Source organism: Choloepus didactylus, chromosome 8 (assembly GCF_015220235.1).
Source record: "Choloepus didactylus isolate mChoDid1 chromosome 8, mChoDid1.pri, whole genome shotgun sequence".
Taxonomy (NCBI): domain Eukaryota; kingdom Metazoa; phylum Chordata; class Mammalia; order Pilosa; family Megalonychidae; genus Choloepus; species Choloepus didactylus.
The window spans coordinates 92,090,468-92,108,450 of NC_051314.1; the positions used below are offsets into that span (position 1 = coordinate 92,090,468).

General features: G+C 36.4%; 1 protein-coding gene across 3 annotated transcripts in view; it reads left to right on the top strand.

Moving 5' to 3' along the window:
• NELL2 (neural EGFL like 2) overlaps positions 1 to 17,983 on the top strand; it is a 448,103-nt gene that overhangs the window by 64,503 nt on the left and 365,617 nt on the right. For all 3 annotated transcript variants that reach the window (XM_037847584.1, XM_037847583.1, XM_037847586.1), the window contains exon 4: positions 3,707 to 3,857. In XM_037847584.1, the coding sequence (XP_037703512.1) occupies positions 3,707 to 3,857 (151 nt within the window). The remainder of the gene's footprint in view (positions 1 to 3,706; positions 3,858 to 17,983) is intronic.

Consider the following 17,983-nt stretch of genomic DNA (forward strand, 5'->3'; position numbering starts at 1 on the left):
GGATACTTCCACATGCATGTCCCATACCACCTCAAACTTACCATTTCTAAAAGTGAAATTCCATCTGGGATCCAATATGCTCCTGCTGCATTTCCTTTCACTTAGTCTTTTAAGCTAGAAACTTTGGATGCACCCTCAGTGTTTTTCTTTTCTCTTATTTCTTGCATGTGTTTTATCAGTGATTAAATTCTTTAAATATCTCCTTTCTAAATATCTCCTGAATCCAACGTTTCCTTTTATTCTGATGCAACTCACAAAGTTGAGGCCCAATCAAGTCCTTACAGGACTCAAACATAACGAATTCCTGAAAAACGTCTGTAAACGGAAAAGTAGATTTAAATGCTGTTTGGGTGGGGTAAAGGTGAGTGAGAAATGGTACTTTACTGACAGAGAGGTGAAAATTATTATGTAATCATAACTTGTAATCACTCTGTCACATCCAGGTAACTTAAAAACATTCACCTGTGTCCTAGGCCCTGAAGCTATGGATGCCAGGTGAGGAGACCATCCTGAGGCCTTGGTAAGCCAGGCCAGGTTTTCTTCCTCCCCCTGGCCTCCCACACCTCCCCTCAATCCAACACAGTCAGGAAGGTCATGCAAGTCCCAGTTTTTAAACCTCTGTGCAATGAACTTGGCTCATTAGGATGAAAAAAAGGTTATTGTTTTTCTCATCATTGTAACATGAGTTACATGTAACATGGTTTCTGCTGGCCATGCCCATGCTGGAGGGTTCCTTCTGCATAGAGGAAGTCAAACGGGAAGATGATGGGCTGGGAGGAGAGGTTGGACAGGGTAAGTAATCCTGTTCTCATTGAATTAAGCTTCAAATCCAAGGCTCCATGGGACTCCACTTACCACGCTGGTGGTGTGGACAATGGTTCTATTATGCAGGACTCCTTAAAGACTTCCTTAGGCACCTCAGTTCAAATATGCATGCTATCTTGGTGTTCACTTGGTCTGCCAAGCAGTGCAAGGACCCACAGCTCTGTATTACCCTTATCTGTCAGGGCTACAAAAATCAATTTGACATAGGAAAATTAGTTTAGGAATATCAAAATGTGATGTTTAAAAATATGTGAAATATAAATGCCAATGATCACCAAAAGTACCAAAGCTTCTCAAGTATACTCCTTGTATCTATGTTTTTTCTTTCTCCAAATAATCTTCCATATGGCCAACAGAGAAATTTTTCAAAATGCAAATTGATCAGATTTTGTTTGTTTAACAGTTTCTTTTCATCTACAGTTTCCTTTACCATGATTTCAATCGTAGTGTCTTACGTTTTTACTAATGATACTCAAATGTAATCCATTCTTTTAGATTCTTCTTCCTTTCCCCTTTAAAGTCAATCTCTCCATGTCATTTCATCTGAAAACAAAACAAAATTAAAAGAATAATAGTACAACTTCCATACTACACCTCCAAATCAGACTCCAAAAGCAATGGAGAATAATATGGAAATTTACTGAAGGTTTTCTATGCCTATCAAACAGCAAAGCTTCCTAAAACAACTCTTTAAGCATCACCTTGTAAGGCAGCTGCCACACGTTTCTAAATTTCTTTTCTCTAGCTGTAAGAGCTCAAGCTTTCTGGGCCACACACTTGGATCTCCTTGTGGATCCCATCCTTGTTTACATATTCTGTACAGTCCTTTATTTCTCCCATGTGCATCCCTATCTATCATCCTGCTCAGCAGGACAAAGGATGCTGCTCAAGCTCTCCCTGCTTGAAAAGGGAGAAGCATAATAAATATTTTTAGTTTAATTGTAATCTGTTTTTGCCTATCAAATTAAAATGATGTAATGAAGTTTGTGTATGATTCACTTTTATATAAATTAGAGTGGATTAAAATTTTAACACTAGATTAAATCATTCTCACAGAATTACATTCTTTTGCTTCCATTGCTCTAAATTCAGTGGGTGCCTATTCCTGAACTAATTTCGGTGGATAGCAATAGGTGCTGCTTGGTGTCACATGACCACATCTAACATGGAGGGAGCCGTAGTTTGAGAGTGGGGAGGATCATTTCCCAGTAGCAAATATGTTTGCTTGTTTTTAACAAGAGGATAAATCGATAATAGTGTTGGAAAAAAGAGGTGTCTATTATATTGGCATACAAGTCCCTGCATCATCCAGTCTAGCTTTCCTGTCCAGCCCCACCAGCAATGGTTCCTAATCACCTATTTCAATCATGTCACAACACTCTGCTTTTTCACAAGCTGTTCCTATTGCTGGAGTGCTCTTCCCTTCCCTCCCTACCTGGTGATCTCTCGATCAAATGCCCTCTGTTTTATGAACCTTCCCTCCAGAAGACGTTGGCTGCTTTTTCCTCTGTGATCCAGTAACACTTTGTAACTATTTGTGTGATAGCATTTGTTGCATTGCTTTGGGATAATTTGTTCCTTCTTCTATTTTATGTTTGTCTTCAGGGCTGCTCCATGTCTTGTTTGTCGGTGCATTCTCATTGATGAACACAGACCAGAGTGATTGTACTTTTTCCCCCATAAATTTGTGGGCCTGGAAGGATGGGGAACTTTGGATTAATCCTACAATGTCTGTCTCACCACCAAGGCTGTGGTTTTCAACAGTTTCTGCTGCACCAAGGACTGTTTGGAAATGCCTGGGAGGAGCACTGATTATCACAATGACTGGTGGTGGGGTGGGGTGGGGTGGATGGCACTGATAATTACTGAGCAGAAACCCAGGTGTGCTAAATGTCCTGCAATGCACAGGATATTACTACCCAGGGAAGGAGTGTCCCTCTCCAAATGCCAGTAGTTGCCCCATGAGAACCATTTACCTAGGCTAACATATACAAATGAGGAAAATGATTTGATCACAATAAAAATATTGTTCTGTTTCCCATCAACCCTTTGCATACACCATGAACAGGAGAGCCTTATGCTCAGTTAGCGTATAGCTTGAACAATAGGTTTTTCCTGCCCTCTAAGTCAAGCCTCATTTCTATCCCTACCTTTTTCCGTGTCCTGAGTTCTGAGGTTGGAGTGCAAGGCTAAACCATGCAGAAGTACAGGGTAGAAGTTCCTCCTCTCCCAGGCAAACCTCCTTTGGCTAGGCTTTCTCTAATCATGGGGAGAAGAAGATGGGAATTAAGTCTATTTCTTTCAACAAATACAGTGAGATAATTTGATCTTAATGCTTCATCCACTGCACAGAAGGCTGAGCGTGACTAATTTCAGTGATCTTTTAAAAAATCTATCTATAGCAAGGCTTATGGCTAAAAGACACTAATGTGGAAGGTGGCACATGGATTTAAATCCAGTTTTCTGTCATGAGGTGTCAGAAAAACTTAATGGCTCAAGTGTGGTTCTTTAAGTTCTATTCTGGGAAGTAAATCCTTTTTGTTCATTGTTTATAGTGACGTGGCTATGGTACATAGGATATAGAAGGTATGTAAAGAGAAAACTTGGGAATGTACTTCTTCAAATAAAGCCCTTTGATTCTGTGATATTTTTGAAAAAAAGATTCCTGAAACTCAAGATTAGCTCAGTTAATTCATGTGCTTTTGTTGTCTTGTGTTATATGTAGCAAAAATTCTTGTTGAAATAATTTACCAGGAGAGTCTGAAACTTGATATTTATAAATTTTACTTGATAAAGTGTTTTTGAAAGATGTTGCATGTCAAAGGTTAATTTATAAAACCAAATTCTAATCTCTTCTTAATGTGTGTTTTTCCCTTTTTAGATACTCCCAGAAGTATAAAATCATCCACTGCTACAGCTGAACAATTTTTTCAGAAGCTGAGAAACAAACATGAATTTACCATTTTGGTGACCCTAAAACAGACCCACTTAAATTCAGGAGTTATTCTATCCATTCACCACTTAGATCACAGGTAAGTTTGGCTAATAGAGTTTCCTGTGTTTTTGTTGTATATGGTTTGAGCACATTAAAGAAAAGTAAACAATGGAGAGATATGCTATGCAAGAATGTTTTAAAACAGCAAGAATGGTATCACTGCATTATGCAAAATCACAAACATAAGTAATCAAGATCCACCTAAAAGCAGAAGGAACTCCACTCTCCAGATTACTCAGAGCACACAGAAGTCACAAGTCCTCAAACAAGTTTATTAATCAATAAATACTCCATGAGATATCCTCCTCAATGTTAAAGTCAAACATACTTCTTAATTTGTGAATAGTTTTCCGTGAAAATACTCTATTCTCTTCCTTCGGGAAATTGCCTGGGTTTAGAGTTTAATGGCCTTATAATTTTAATTACTGACAGATAACTTCTTTTTCAATGCATCTCTTACATTGCAGCAGTAACAGCTGTATTCTTGGATGTGTGTTGAATAAAAATGCTGTCTAGACTATTCCAGCTTGTCTTATACATTAGCAGCATGGCTAGCAAAGCTGGTGGGAGTAGGGAGCAGTAGGGGTGGAAGGGGAGAAGAAATACATTCATGACACTTGGCATATACATAAATTGCTACTAAATAATACTGAATAAATTAAAATTATTCCTTCCTGAAAGAATAACCACAGTTTTGTCAGTTAAAATTATATTAGGTCCATACCTTGAATACCCACTCCACCACTTACTAAAGTGGAACTTGGCAAGTCACGTATCTTTCTGTACCTCAGTTTCCTCTTCTGAAAAATGGGGATGTTAATAGTACCTCCTTCATATGTTGTGAATATTAAAGAGCTTACATATATAGAGTGCTTTACATGTATAAAGGCTTTAATCATCTGTTCAGGTATAGACAGAATTCTCTTTTCTTGGTTTCTCTTATCAGAGGTAAGGTAGCCTGGAACTTTGCAGTTATTTACTAAATTCTAAAGGGCAGACACAAAGAAATATGTATGGAGAATAAAATGTAGCATGTCTTTTAGAGATCAAGGTTCCTAATCACACTCTATCTGACATGCTTCTAGGGCTTGAAGGCCGTGTCTTAGTCCATCTTCAGCTCTAAAGGATTGGTGTAATTTCTCAGGTCCCTCACTTGGCTTTGGCTTGGGTCTGAGGGGAGGATGCCATCCTAACAGCACTCAACCCAGTCACCAGCTTCTAGGCTTGGGACCTTCATGACAAGGGCAGAGTGAGAGAGGGAGAAATGCCATCTCCAAGGGTTCACAAGGGCTTTTCCTCTGAGAGTGTTTCTGGCCTAGGAAGAGGCTTGTCTTCAGGTGATTGACATCAGGTAAACTCCTTGCTTTCGGCACTGTGCCTCTGTCCATCTCAGTCGGCTTTTAGGCAACATGAATAACATATGATAAAAGGAAGAGTGTTCCTTCACAGAGCAGCTGTATTATTACTCTTTAACTCTAAAGAGTTAGGAAATTCTTCACTGTATTTTTGGCACTAGATTTTTCTGCCCTGTAACTTTCTCCCATTGCCCTGTTTATAGACTATGGAACTCTCCCAACCTTCTTGCAGATAACATTCCCCTTATATATGTGGTGGCCACTGCCATATAACCTCTTACCCTTCTTGTCTCCAGGCTGACCAGTGCTGAATACTCATCTGCTCCTCTTGAGACTTGATTGTCAACACTTCACTAGTCTATTGCCCTCATCTACATGCATCCCAGATGGTCAGTGTTTTCGTTGGTCCCCATAGTTGAACATATAACTCCACACATATTTGACTGATACAGACTTCTTGTAATCTGCGTATTTTCTGTATGATTCATATTAAAATAGCTTGAATTTGTTTTAGCTCTTTAAACACATTAAAGATATGGGCAACCAAAATACCCATGCCTTCGTCAGTTGACTTGCTGTCAGACAGGTCCTTTCTTAGTGTTTCTAGGAAAAAAGATTTGTTGCAGTTATATGCAGGACCTTACATTGACTCATTTCAATTAAAAATAGTGTTTGCTTTTTTTTCAAACTATTAGAGCAATACATTTTTGTTGTATAGTATTTGGAATACTGACAAGTATAAAGATGTAGGCAAAATAATGTAAAATCATTACCAAGAAGAGATTGATGTTGACATTGTCATATTTTTATCCAGTCTTTCTGTCTGTGTGCATAGACATACCATGTTTTATTTGATCAACTCCTTATTTTTTGATATTTGACTCATTTCCTTTTTGGGCTTTAATAAATAGCATCATGATTAGTATGTATTTATAAATAAGTCTTAGTGCTCTAGTCTCATGCTTTCTAGTTATATTTATTAAATTTGACATTAATTCTGTAATTTATTTACTTATGCATTCTACCCTTGTGTGATCTATAAATTTGATAACAATTACCTAAACCAATACTATATTGGAGATATAGTATATCTTTCCTTTTTATAAAATAATTTATATTTGTAAGGTACTTTTTATTTGTTCAGTAAACTAACTGTTATTAAAGACTTACCGTGTACTGGACACCATGCTTAGTGTATTACACGCATTTGTTCATTTTATTATCAGAATTTAATAGTGGTTAAGGGTGAAAGCTCTGGAGATGGGTTATATGCATTCCAGTCATAGTGCTGTCACTTAGTGGGTTTGTGACCTTTTGCAAATTATTTAATTCTTCTGTAGCTCAGGTTCTTCAACTTTAATCCATACAAAGTGCTTAAGAATACTAACAAAAAGTCTCACAACTTACAAGGTCTGTACTCGGTCCCATTTTACAGATGACAAAAACAAGACTTAGAGAGCTTAAGTAGTTGTCAAAGGTTCCCCAAGAGTAAGTGGCTTAAGAGTAGGGTTTAAACTCAGGTAGCGTGATTATAGAGCTGGTTCTAAAATCTATGCTATGAATCTCTCAGTGTTTGTGAGATGTTGTTAGACTAGGTTCTCTTGTGCCCATTTTTTTCACAGCATCACTTAGCTAATGACCCAAAACCAATTCTTAGGATTCTTGGTTCTGGTGTTTTTATCAGTACACTTTGATATCTCTCAACTTCCTATAACACTGACAGATCTCATGTTACAGTTTGTGTTATTTTGTTTCCTGTTATTGTTGCTGAAGTTATCTTTCTTCCCTTAGACCTATTCTCACCCATGTCTGTAGTTTACTCATTTCCCGAACATTTATTTATTTATTATCTGTTTTCTTTCACAAAAAATTTAAGGTGGTTTATAGATATATCTACAGGATGAGATAAAAATAAAATTAAATATGCAAATTAGGGCAAAGAAACAATGTATAAACCCAGTTCAAAGGTCAAGAGAAGTATACCTAGTCTTGGTACTGAGGCCAGAGATGTATTTCTCCTATGGTGTTTTAGACAAAATGTAGTACACGTCTTTAGAGAACAAGTTCAGGGCCTTCGTGTTGACTGCTGGCATCATGCCATTATGCACTTCAAAATAAGCAAATCTGTAGTGATGACAGCACCAAATACCTAGGTGTGAAGGTCTTTGAAAGAGGATTGCAGCCCTTGGAGGCACTTGGTTGCACACAGGACAGTCCTGTACAATCAAGAGTTTTTCTGCTAAAATGTGAATAGTGTCTCCTGTGTGAAAGACTGATAGACCATGTCCTTCAGGCTATACTTCATTTAAATTGCTTTTCTCAATGTACTCGAGAAAAATATTGAATTAAAAAAATACACTGAATTCAGGTTTGACTTCTCTGATAAATAGCCAAATGCAGCTGTTTTTTGTTGACTGACAAGTGAGAATCCTTAGCATCAACAGTAGTTGAGATGGAGGAAATCCTCTTATAAAAATTGAGGAGCCTAACAAGGACATGCCTGAATAGAAGGCACCCATCTCTGCCTGTGGGTGACTGAAGTGATAGTTCCCAAGAACAGGACCAAGATTTTCCTCAGGAAGTAGTTTGAGTTCTATTCTCATATATAAATGGATGGCTCACTGAGGCCATCATCTCTTAACCTAGAGAGTCTGGAAATTTTAATTACATTAAACATTTTAGATGCAACACATAATATTAATAGTAAATTTGGCAGATTAGGAGAATCAAAAAGAAGGAAATAAAAATCATCTGTAATTTTGCCCTCTAAGAATGACCCCTATAATAGTTTTCAGGTACATTACTTCTCAAAATGTTTAGATAAAGTCTTTTTATTTAAAAAAAAAAAAGTCGTACTGTACATAGTATTTTATAACTTACTTAAAAATTTTATCAAAGTATTTTGAGCATTTTCCCATGCCAATCAATATTCTTTTATAATCTAATTTTTAATTACTAAAAAGTATTCCATCATTGAATTCAAATTAAAGCAGGAGTGCTCATTTCTCACATCTGTCATTAAAAATCCAAACAAAGTGTTCATAGAATGTCTAATTTTGAGCAGTATAACTGCTTGAGGTATCTGCTAGGATGAGCTGGTTTGCAAAATGTGTGCCTGGATAAGTGAATGCATTTATGTGTTCCACAGGATGGTTGGTTATGAACCTGTTAAATGTTGGAAAATGCCTATCAAAAAGAATGGCCAATCTGTCATTCGTCTAACTGCAGTGATTAGGTGCAGGTCTAGCTGTCCACAAGGTCCCTCCTAGTTCACTATAGTAAAAACTCTTCTGCATATGAAAGGATGCTTATTTCACTTTTTGGGGGGTAAGGTTGGGGTAGTTCCTCTGACCACATGTTCTCAGCTGGATTGCCTGGTAGAAAGAAAGTCCAAGAGCAAGACCTTGAGTTATTCTCCATGCATTTAGGCTCTGACAGTGAGGCAACAGATTGTCTGCTACAGAGCAAACACTCAATAAAAGCATTAATATTGTTATTAGAAATAATGTGAGACTGCTTCTCTCCTCTTTATGTCAGTCCCTAACTCCAATTTTATCTCCAGTGAGCTAATTGAAGTGACCATCTGATTATCTTACAAGCTGCTCTGAAGCCTAATTAAGTAGGGAGCCAGTAGTAAGTGATAGAGACTATGGGGGGGAATGTCAGCTCTGTCCCTGGTAGTGATGGAGAAAAGTAATATCATTCAGTAGGAGTATAAATAAAATGAAAATGCACAGTGGCTAGTCTGCCCATCATCTACAAGTCACACCTTTCTTTTCTTTCTCCTTTTCCAAATCCTGCTTATATTCAGAACCTCACTCATATTTTCACAAAGATTTTTCTGACCTTTCCAGTTTATATTAATTCCTTCCTCCATTAGCCTTCTGTGCATTCTTTTATTTGTGCCACTTCTTTTGCCATTCTAGCATATAATTGATATTTTAATGTTTTATGTGCATACATATGAGACCTTAAAATATCACTCAGTGGTTTTGATCATAATTGTAACAAATATATGAGAATTAAAAATATATCACAAAATTTACAAGGTACAATAGGAGGTGTAGAGAAAAATGTCTACCTCCATCCCTGTTCCCTGCCACCCAGTTTCTGCCCCTGCCACCCAGTTTCTATCCCTGCATCCACTGTTGTCATTGAAGACATTTTGAAAAATCAGGAAAGTGTAATTAAGAAATGTAGCCTGCTCATTCAAGTGGTATACTGGAGCTCGCTTGTACTAGATTACAATAGTTGATGGTTAAATTTTCAGAAACTTGTATTTCAGGAACATGTGAGTATTTACACCATGGAAATTGGCAAATGCTAAAAAGCAGAGCATTTTTCCCTCTAGTGAGCCAATTGTTAAACATTTACCAACAGACCACTGCTTGAAATTCTAGCATCTAGAGATAATCACCATTAATACTCTGGGATAGTCCTTTCTAATACTTTTCCAGATCAGTGTGTGTGTGTGTGTGTGTGTGTGTGTGTGTGTATGTGTGTATAAAATTTTACATAGTTGACAACAATTTTTGATTTGATTGTAAGTTTTTTTTTTTGCTGTCAAGGATTGTGCATTACACTTGTAAACTCCATTTTATCTATCATGCTGACATATTAAGATACTAAACAAATATTTGTTGGATGAAGAAATGAGTGTAAGAGCAAAAGAAAGATCTTCACTAGTGTACTGGGAATCATAAATGGCATCACAAAGCTTTCATCAGGGTAGGCAATAAGAGAATGTTCAGATTGCTCTATTGATGCAGGGTGCCTAATCTATCCTGAAATGTCATTAGCTCTACTGTGAGAATTTCACTATCTGGCAGACGCTCCCTTGAAACAGCTATACCTCAAGCTCTTGGAGAGTAATGACACCTGTAATGAGCTATATAGCAAAATCTCAGCCACTGTGTTAAAGCTGGAAACCTAATCACACAACTTTGTTGGTTTGGTCATATGAGACTAATGGGCATGTACTGGATTCTGGGGTATCTGAAGTAAGCTGAGAGCAAGACGAAGTAGGAAGGACAGACAATCAAAACATTTTGGAATTGGAAAGGGGCTTCAGTCAAACCTTGGTGTTGAGACATGATTTCAAACAAAGCAACATAATTATGAAACTATTGGAAACTTCCTCAGTGGTATTTGGCCTGCTGTGAGCCAACTCTCATTTAGCCTCACCATCTGAGAGGCTGGTTTCAAATGATGTCTTCAAGTAGAGGCTGATGTTAAAATTAAACAATAATGTTCAAGTGAGCACAGTGTAAAAAGACTCAGACTCTTCAGCTATTGTGATTTGAAAGGGAAAGAATAGAGATAGAGCAGTAATTCTAAAGATTTTGGTTCACTTATCCATTTGTATAGGAAATATAGAAGAGAAATCTGAATAAGTAAAGGCTTGTTGAAAAACACAAACATGTCTTTAGCAGTAAAAATAAATAAGAATTTCCCCTGAAATTCCAAAAGGACACTCTTCTGTTCTTTCATGTTTTACAAAACTGCAATTTCTTCGGGGTAAATAAAATCCTTTTGTTATCCCTTGGTGTAGATTTGGTATAGCTGCTTATATTATGTTCTTTAGTGTAATATTTCTCCTTTATTTAAAATAATCTTGGGCTTTAGGTATATAAATTGGTTCTCATAGGGTTATTATTGGGAAATTTCCTGATATCCAAACATTATTTATGCTTCTAACTTTGAATGCTTTGCAGACAGCACACACAAAATTAATTTGTAGCAGTGACTTTGCAAATCAATACAAAACTGTCTTGTAGTTTGCCATCATCTTCTGTATTAATGAACTAGAGGCAAAATAAATGACATCTTTTTTTTTGCTAGTCCCCTAACATTAATTATTATATATTTTGGGTGAATGAGGATGTATTTATGTATGAGGTTGATAAAATGTATCTTCATATTTGTGAATGCTTGTCATGTATTAAGCCATTTCTCTTTCTTGACATTTGTAAGTAAAATTAAACTTGTTGGCAATATTTGCTTGGCTTAATGGTACTGAACTAAAAGATGATTTTGTTTATTATGGATAAAATTAATAGAATGACATAAAGACCACTGCTCTCTTTACTTTTTGGTTACACTTTATTTGATAGATAACATTAAAATTTAATTAAAATTAATTAAAGTTTTAAACCCCAACATCTACATAATTAAAATAAAACTTTACTTAAGTTTAGTTCTCTTAAAATGTGGTTCTATGTCATTATTTTTCTACAATGTTGCATTTTCCTGTGTATTTTAATATCCCACCCCTTATTTTAGGGAAGTTGCAATATATATTCTAATGTGGTTAGACATACATATATCATTACTGTATGACAAGAGTAAGCAGGTATGGTGAGATGCTGACCAAAGAAGAAATTGAATTAAAATTAATACTAAGCAAGCAAATGGAATTTCTCATATTTATTATATGTATCAAATTTTCATAAAGGTGAAGTGATGCAAAGAAGTACACATTTTAATATGGAGAGGTTATTTCATGGAGCACAAATCTCTCTTTCACACTGAAGAAGCAAGGGCATTCTTTTTCTTCCTGCCAGAATTCTGTTCTTTCTGTGGGTCCAAGGAATGAATCAATTGCCTCTTGTTGCTGGGCCCCATAGACTAACCAACCCATATCTGCTTCCATCTCACATTTTGGGTAATTGCCTCCCTAGACAGGGATAAAAAGGACCAGGCATATTTCTAGGCCTCCATCTTATTTTGACCATGTACAATTATAAGGGCCCAAATATCTTAGGCCATTGAAAGACCCTTCTGCTGTATCTATCTTGCCGCTTCTGCACATTTACTGTCTTCACTCTACATGACAGAGGAACAGAATCTTGGCTGTCATATAGGCCAAGCTTATTGAGGAGCAAACCTCCCAGGTTGTGGGAAACAGACTTCTTGTTTGAGTATTTTTGTTTCCCATTTGTATGCTGCCATTTTTCTTTCTTTTTAGATGACAGTAAAGATGACTTGTTCATTAGAAACAACTGGTCTATATAGCTTATAGCAATCAGTTTGCTATGTGGTTATATTTGGTGTATATTTTTAAATGATTTATTCTGGCATTAAAAAATATTCCCAATGATTTAAGGAATTTTCTAGATACTGTGCCTTTATTTTTTTTAAAATTCAGTTTTATTGGGATATATTCACATATCATACAGTCATCTGGGGTGTACAATCAACTGTTCACAGTACCATCATGTAGTTGTGCATTCATCACCCCAGTCTATTTTTTTAACATTTTCCTTGTACCAGAAAAAGTAAAACTAAGAATAAAAAATAAAAGTAAAAAAGAACACCCAAATCACCCCCCACACCCTATTTTTCATTTAGTTCTTGTCCCCATTTTTCTATTCATCCATCCATACACTGGATAAAGGAAGTGCGATCCACAAGGCTGTCACAATCCCACTGTCACCCCTCGTAAGCTACATTGTTACACAGTTGTCTTCAAGAGTGAAGGCTACTGGGTTGCAGTTTGATAGTTTCAGGTATTCTAGCTATTCCAATACATTAAAATCTAAGAAGGGTTATCTATATAGTGCATAAGACTGCCTACCAGAGTGACCTCTCGACTCCATTTGGAGTCTGTCAGCAACTGAAACTTTATTTTGTTTCATTTTGCATCCCCCTTTTGGTCAAGAAGATGTGCCTTTACTTTTTTTTTTCAATTCAATTTTACTGAGATATATTCACACGCCATGCAGTCATATGAAGCGTACATTCAGTTGTTCATAGTAACATTATATAGTTGTGAGTTCATCACCAAAACCAATTTTTTTTTTCTTTTGAGTCTGGTTCCTTTTACTTGCATGATGTTTTCAACATCCAGCATGTATCAGCACTTCATTTCTCTTCATTGCTGGTTAATATTTATGAATACACCATACCTTTTTATCCATTCATCTGCTGATGAACACTTCGGTGGCATCCACCTTTTAGCTATTATGAATAATGCTGATAAGATTTGTGTACAAATTTTTATGTGGACATATGTTTTAATTTTTCTTGGATATTGTTTTAGTTTTCTAGGCTGCTCTAAACTAATTTTTGAACATTTTCATTACCACACACACAAAAATAGTAAGAATAAAAATTAAAGTGAAAAGGAACAATTAAAAGAAAAAAGAACACTGGGTACCTTTTATTTTTTTGCCCCCATTTTTCTACTCATCCATCCATACACTGGACAAAGGGGAATGTCATCCATATGGTTTTCCCAATCACATTGTCAGCCCTCATAAGCCACATCTCTATATTTAATCATCTTCAGGGTTCAAGGGTTCTGGGCTGCAGTTTGATAGTTTCAGGTATCCACTGCTAGCTATTCCAGTTCATTAGAACCTAAAAACGGTCGTCTATATTTTGAGTAAGAGTGCCCATCAGAGTGACCTCTTGGTTCCTTTTGGAATCTCTCTGCCACTGAAGCTTATTTCATTTCCTTTCACATCACCCTTTTGGTCAAGAAGATGTTCTCCATTGCATGATGCTGGGTCTAGATTCCTCCCCGGGACTCATATTCCACGTTGCCAGGGAGATTTACTTCCCTGTGTGTCAGATCCCACTTAGTGGGGAGGGCAGTGATTTCACCTGCCAAGTTTGCTTAGCTAGAGAGAGAGGGCCACATCTGAGCAACAAAGAGACATTCAGGAGGAAACTCTTAGGCACAGATAGGCAGGCCTAGCCTCTCCTTTGCAGCAACAGTCTTCCCAAAGGCAAGTCCTGTGGTAGACAGCTCAACCCATCAAACCACCAGTCTCCTGTATCTGTGAGCACATCAGCAACCATCAGGATGGGGAAACCCAACACCCCTGCATTCTCCACCAGCTCCACAGGGGTCCTGCATATTTTTTTCATTCTTTTTTTTTTTATCAACTCTTTTTTTTTAAATTAACTATTAACTATATCAAAAAAATTAAAAAAAATACACTAAAAACACATTTCAAAGAAACCATGACAAGGGAGTAAGAAGAAGACAACTAACCTAATATAACTGCTTTACTTCCAACATGTTCCTACTCTACCCCAAGAAAATAACCTCATATAGCAACATTTCTGTGAACTTGTTCCTACCATACCCACCAGAAATTAACAAGCCATAGTCATTCCTGGGCATCCCCAGAATGTTAAATTTATCCACAATAGCTTATCTGTTCTTATTGGGTTATCACTCCGCCTTCATTAATTGTTCTCTATTGCTATTTCCCCTACATTCTACATTATAAACCATTTATTTTACATTTTTTCAATGTTCACATTAGTGGTAGCATATAATGTTTCTCTTTTTATGCCTGGCTTATTTCACTCAGCATTATGTCTTCAAGGTTCATCCATGTTTAATGACATCACTCCTTCTTACTGCTGCATAGTATTCCATCATATTGTATACCACATTTTATTTATCCACTCATCTGTTGAAGGACATTTGGGTTGTTTCCGTCTCTTCACAATTGTGAATAATGCTGCTGTGAACATTGGCATGCAGATATCTGTTTGTGTCACTGCTTTCAGATCTTCAGGGTATATACTGAGAAGTGCAATCACTGGATCAAAGGGTAACTCTATATCTAGTTTTGTAAGGAACTGCCAGACTAACTTCCAGAGTGGCTGAACCATTATACAGTGGGATGCTCCACATCCTCTCCAGCATTTGTAGTTTCCTGTTTGTTTAATGGCAGCCATTCTAATTGGTGTGAGATGGTATCTCATTGTAGTCTTAATTTGCATCTCTCTAATAGCTAGTGAAGCTGAACATTTTTTCTTGTGTTTCTTGGTGATTTGTATTTCCTCTTCAGAGAATTGTCTTTTCCTATCTTTTGCCCATTTTATAATTGGGCTGTCTGTACTATTGTCATTGAGTTGTAGGATTTCTTTATATATGCAAGATATCAGTCTTTTGTCAGATACATGGTTTCCAAAAATTTTTTCCCATTGAGTTGGCTGCCTCTTCACCTTTTTGACAAATTTGTTTGGGGTATAGAAACTTCTAAGCTTGAGGAGTTCCCATTTATTTATTTTTCCTTTTGTTGCTTGTGCTTTGGGTGTAAGGTCTAGGATGTGGCCGCCTAATACAATATCTTGAAGATGTTTCCCAAGAGTTTTGTGGTGCTGTTTTTTATATTGAGATCTTTGATCCACTTTGAGTTAATTTTTGTGTAGGGTGTGAGGTAGGGGTCCTCTTTCATTCTTTTGGATACGGATATCATACTCTCCCAGCCCCATTTGTTGAAAAGGCTGTCATGTCCCAGTTTAGTGGCTTTGGGGGCCTTATCAAAGATCAGTTGGCCATGGATCTGAGGGTCTATCTCTGAATTTTCAATTCTATTCCATTGATCTATATGTCTATCTTTGTGCCAGTACCATGCTGTTTGGACTACTGTGGCTTTCTAATAAGCTTCAAAGTCAGGGAGTTTAAGTCCTCCCAGTTTATTTTTCTTTTTTAGAGTGTTTTTGACAATTTGAGGCATCTTCCCTTTCCAAATAAATTTGATAACTAGCTTTTCCAAGTCTGCAAAATAGGTTGTTGGAATTTTGATTGGGGTCGCATTGAATCTGCAGATGAGTTTGGGTAGAATTGACATTTTAATGACATTTAGACTTCCTATCCATAAACATGGAATATTTTTCCATTTTTTTTAAGGTCCTTTCTATTTCTTTTAGTAGAGTTATGTAGTTTTCTTTGTATAGGTCTTTTACATCTTTGGTTAAGTTTATTCATAGGTACTTGATTTTTTTAGTTGCTGTTGAAAATGCTATTGTTTTCTTGAGCGTCTTTTTACTTTGTTCATTTCTAGCATATAGAAACATTACTGACTTGTGTGCATTAATCTTGTATCCTGCTACTTTGCTAAATTTGTTTATTAGCTCTAGTAGCTCTATCATTGATTTTTCTGGGTTTTCCAGATACAAGATTGTTTCATCCGCAAATAATAACAATTTTACTTCTTCTTTTCCAATGTGGATGCTTTTATTTCTTTGTCTTGCCAGATTGCCCTGGCTAGCCCTTCTAGCACAATGTTGAATAACAGTGGTGACAGCAGGTATCCTTGTCTCCTTCCTGATCTTAGAGGGAAGGCTTTCAGTCTCTCACCATTGAGTACTATGCTGGCTGTGGGTTTTTCATATATGCTCTTTATCATATTGAGGAAGTTTCTTTCAATTCCTACCTTTTGAAGTATTTTTATCAAAAAGGGATGTTTTTTCATCAAAAAAATGCTTTTTCAGCATCTATTGAGATGATGATTTGATTTTTCCCTTTTGATTTGTTAATGTGTTGTAATACATTGATTTTCTTATGTTGAACCATCCTTGCATGCCTGGAATGAACCCCACTGGGTCATGGTGTATGATTTTTTTAATGTGTGCTTGGATTTGATTTGCAAGTATTTGGTTGAGAATTTTTGCATCTGTATTCATTAGGGAGATTGGCCTGTAGTTTCCCTTTTTTGTAGCATCTTTGCTGGTTTTGGTATTAGATTGATGTTAGCTTCATAAAATATGTTAGGTAGTGTTCCATTTTCTTCAATATTTTTAAGAGTTCAAGTAAGATTGGTGTCAGTTCTTTTTGGAAAGTTTGGTAGAATTCCCCTGTGAAGCAATCTGGCCCTGGACATTTATTTGTTGAAAGCTTTTTGATGACTGATTGGATCTCTTTGCTTGTGATGGGTTTGATGACGTCTTCTATTTCTTCTCTGGTCAGTCTAGATTGTTCATGTGTTTCCAGGAAATTGTCCATTTCCTCTACATTATCTAGTTTGTTGGCATACAGTTGTTCATAGTATCCTCTTACAATTTTTTTAATCTCTTTGGGATCCACAGTAATGTCACCTTTTTGATTCATTATTTTGTTTACATGGGTGTTCTCTCCTTTTGATTTTGTCAGTCTAGCTAGGGCTTGCCAATCTTGTTGATCTTCTCAAAGAACCAACTTTTGGTGTTATTTATTCTCTTTATTATTATTATTTTTTTGTTCTGCATGTCATTTATTTCTGCTTTAATCCTTGTTATTTCATTTCTTCTACTTCGTTTAGGATTGGTTTGCTGTTCATTTTCTAGCTTTTTCAGTTGCTCTATTAGTTCTTTGATTTTAGCTCTTTCTTCCTTTTTGATGTTGCATTTAGTGCTATAAATTTCCCCCTCAGTACTGCTTTTGCTGCATCCCATAGGTTTTGATATGCTGTGTTCTCATTTTCATTCCTCTCTATATTTAGCAATTTCTCTTTCTATTTCTTCTTTAACCCACTGATTGTTTAGGAGTGTGTTGTTTAACCTCCAGTATTTGTGAATTTTCTAAGTCTCTGACAGTTATTGACTACTAATTGTATTCCATTGTGGTCAGAGAATGTGCTTTGAATAATTTAATTTTATAAAATTTATTGAGGCTTGTTTTATATCCCAGCATATGATCTCTTCTGGAGAAAGTTCCGTGAGCACTAGGAAGAATATGTATCCTGGTGATTTGGGATGTAATTTTCTATATGTCTGTTAAATCCAATTCATTTATCAGATTGTTTAGGTTTTCAGTTTCCTTATTGGTCCTCTGTCTGGTTGATCTATCTATAGGAGAGAGTGATGTGTTGAAGTCTTCCACAATTATTGTGGAAACATCAGTTGCTTCCTTCAGTTTTGCCAGTGTTTCTCTCATGTCTTTTGTGGTACCTTGTTTGGGTGTATAAACATTTACGATTGTTATTTCTTCTTGTTGAATTGCCCCTTTTATTAGTATGTAGTGGCCGTCTTTGACTCTCATAACATCCTTGCATTTAAAGTCTATTTTATCTGAGATTAGTAT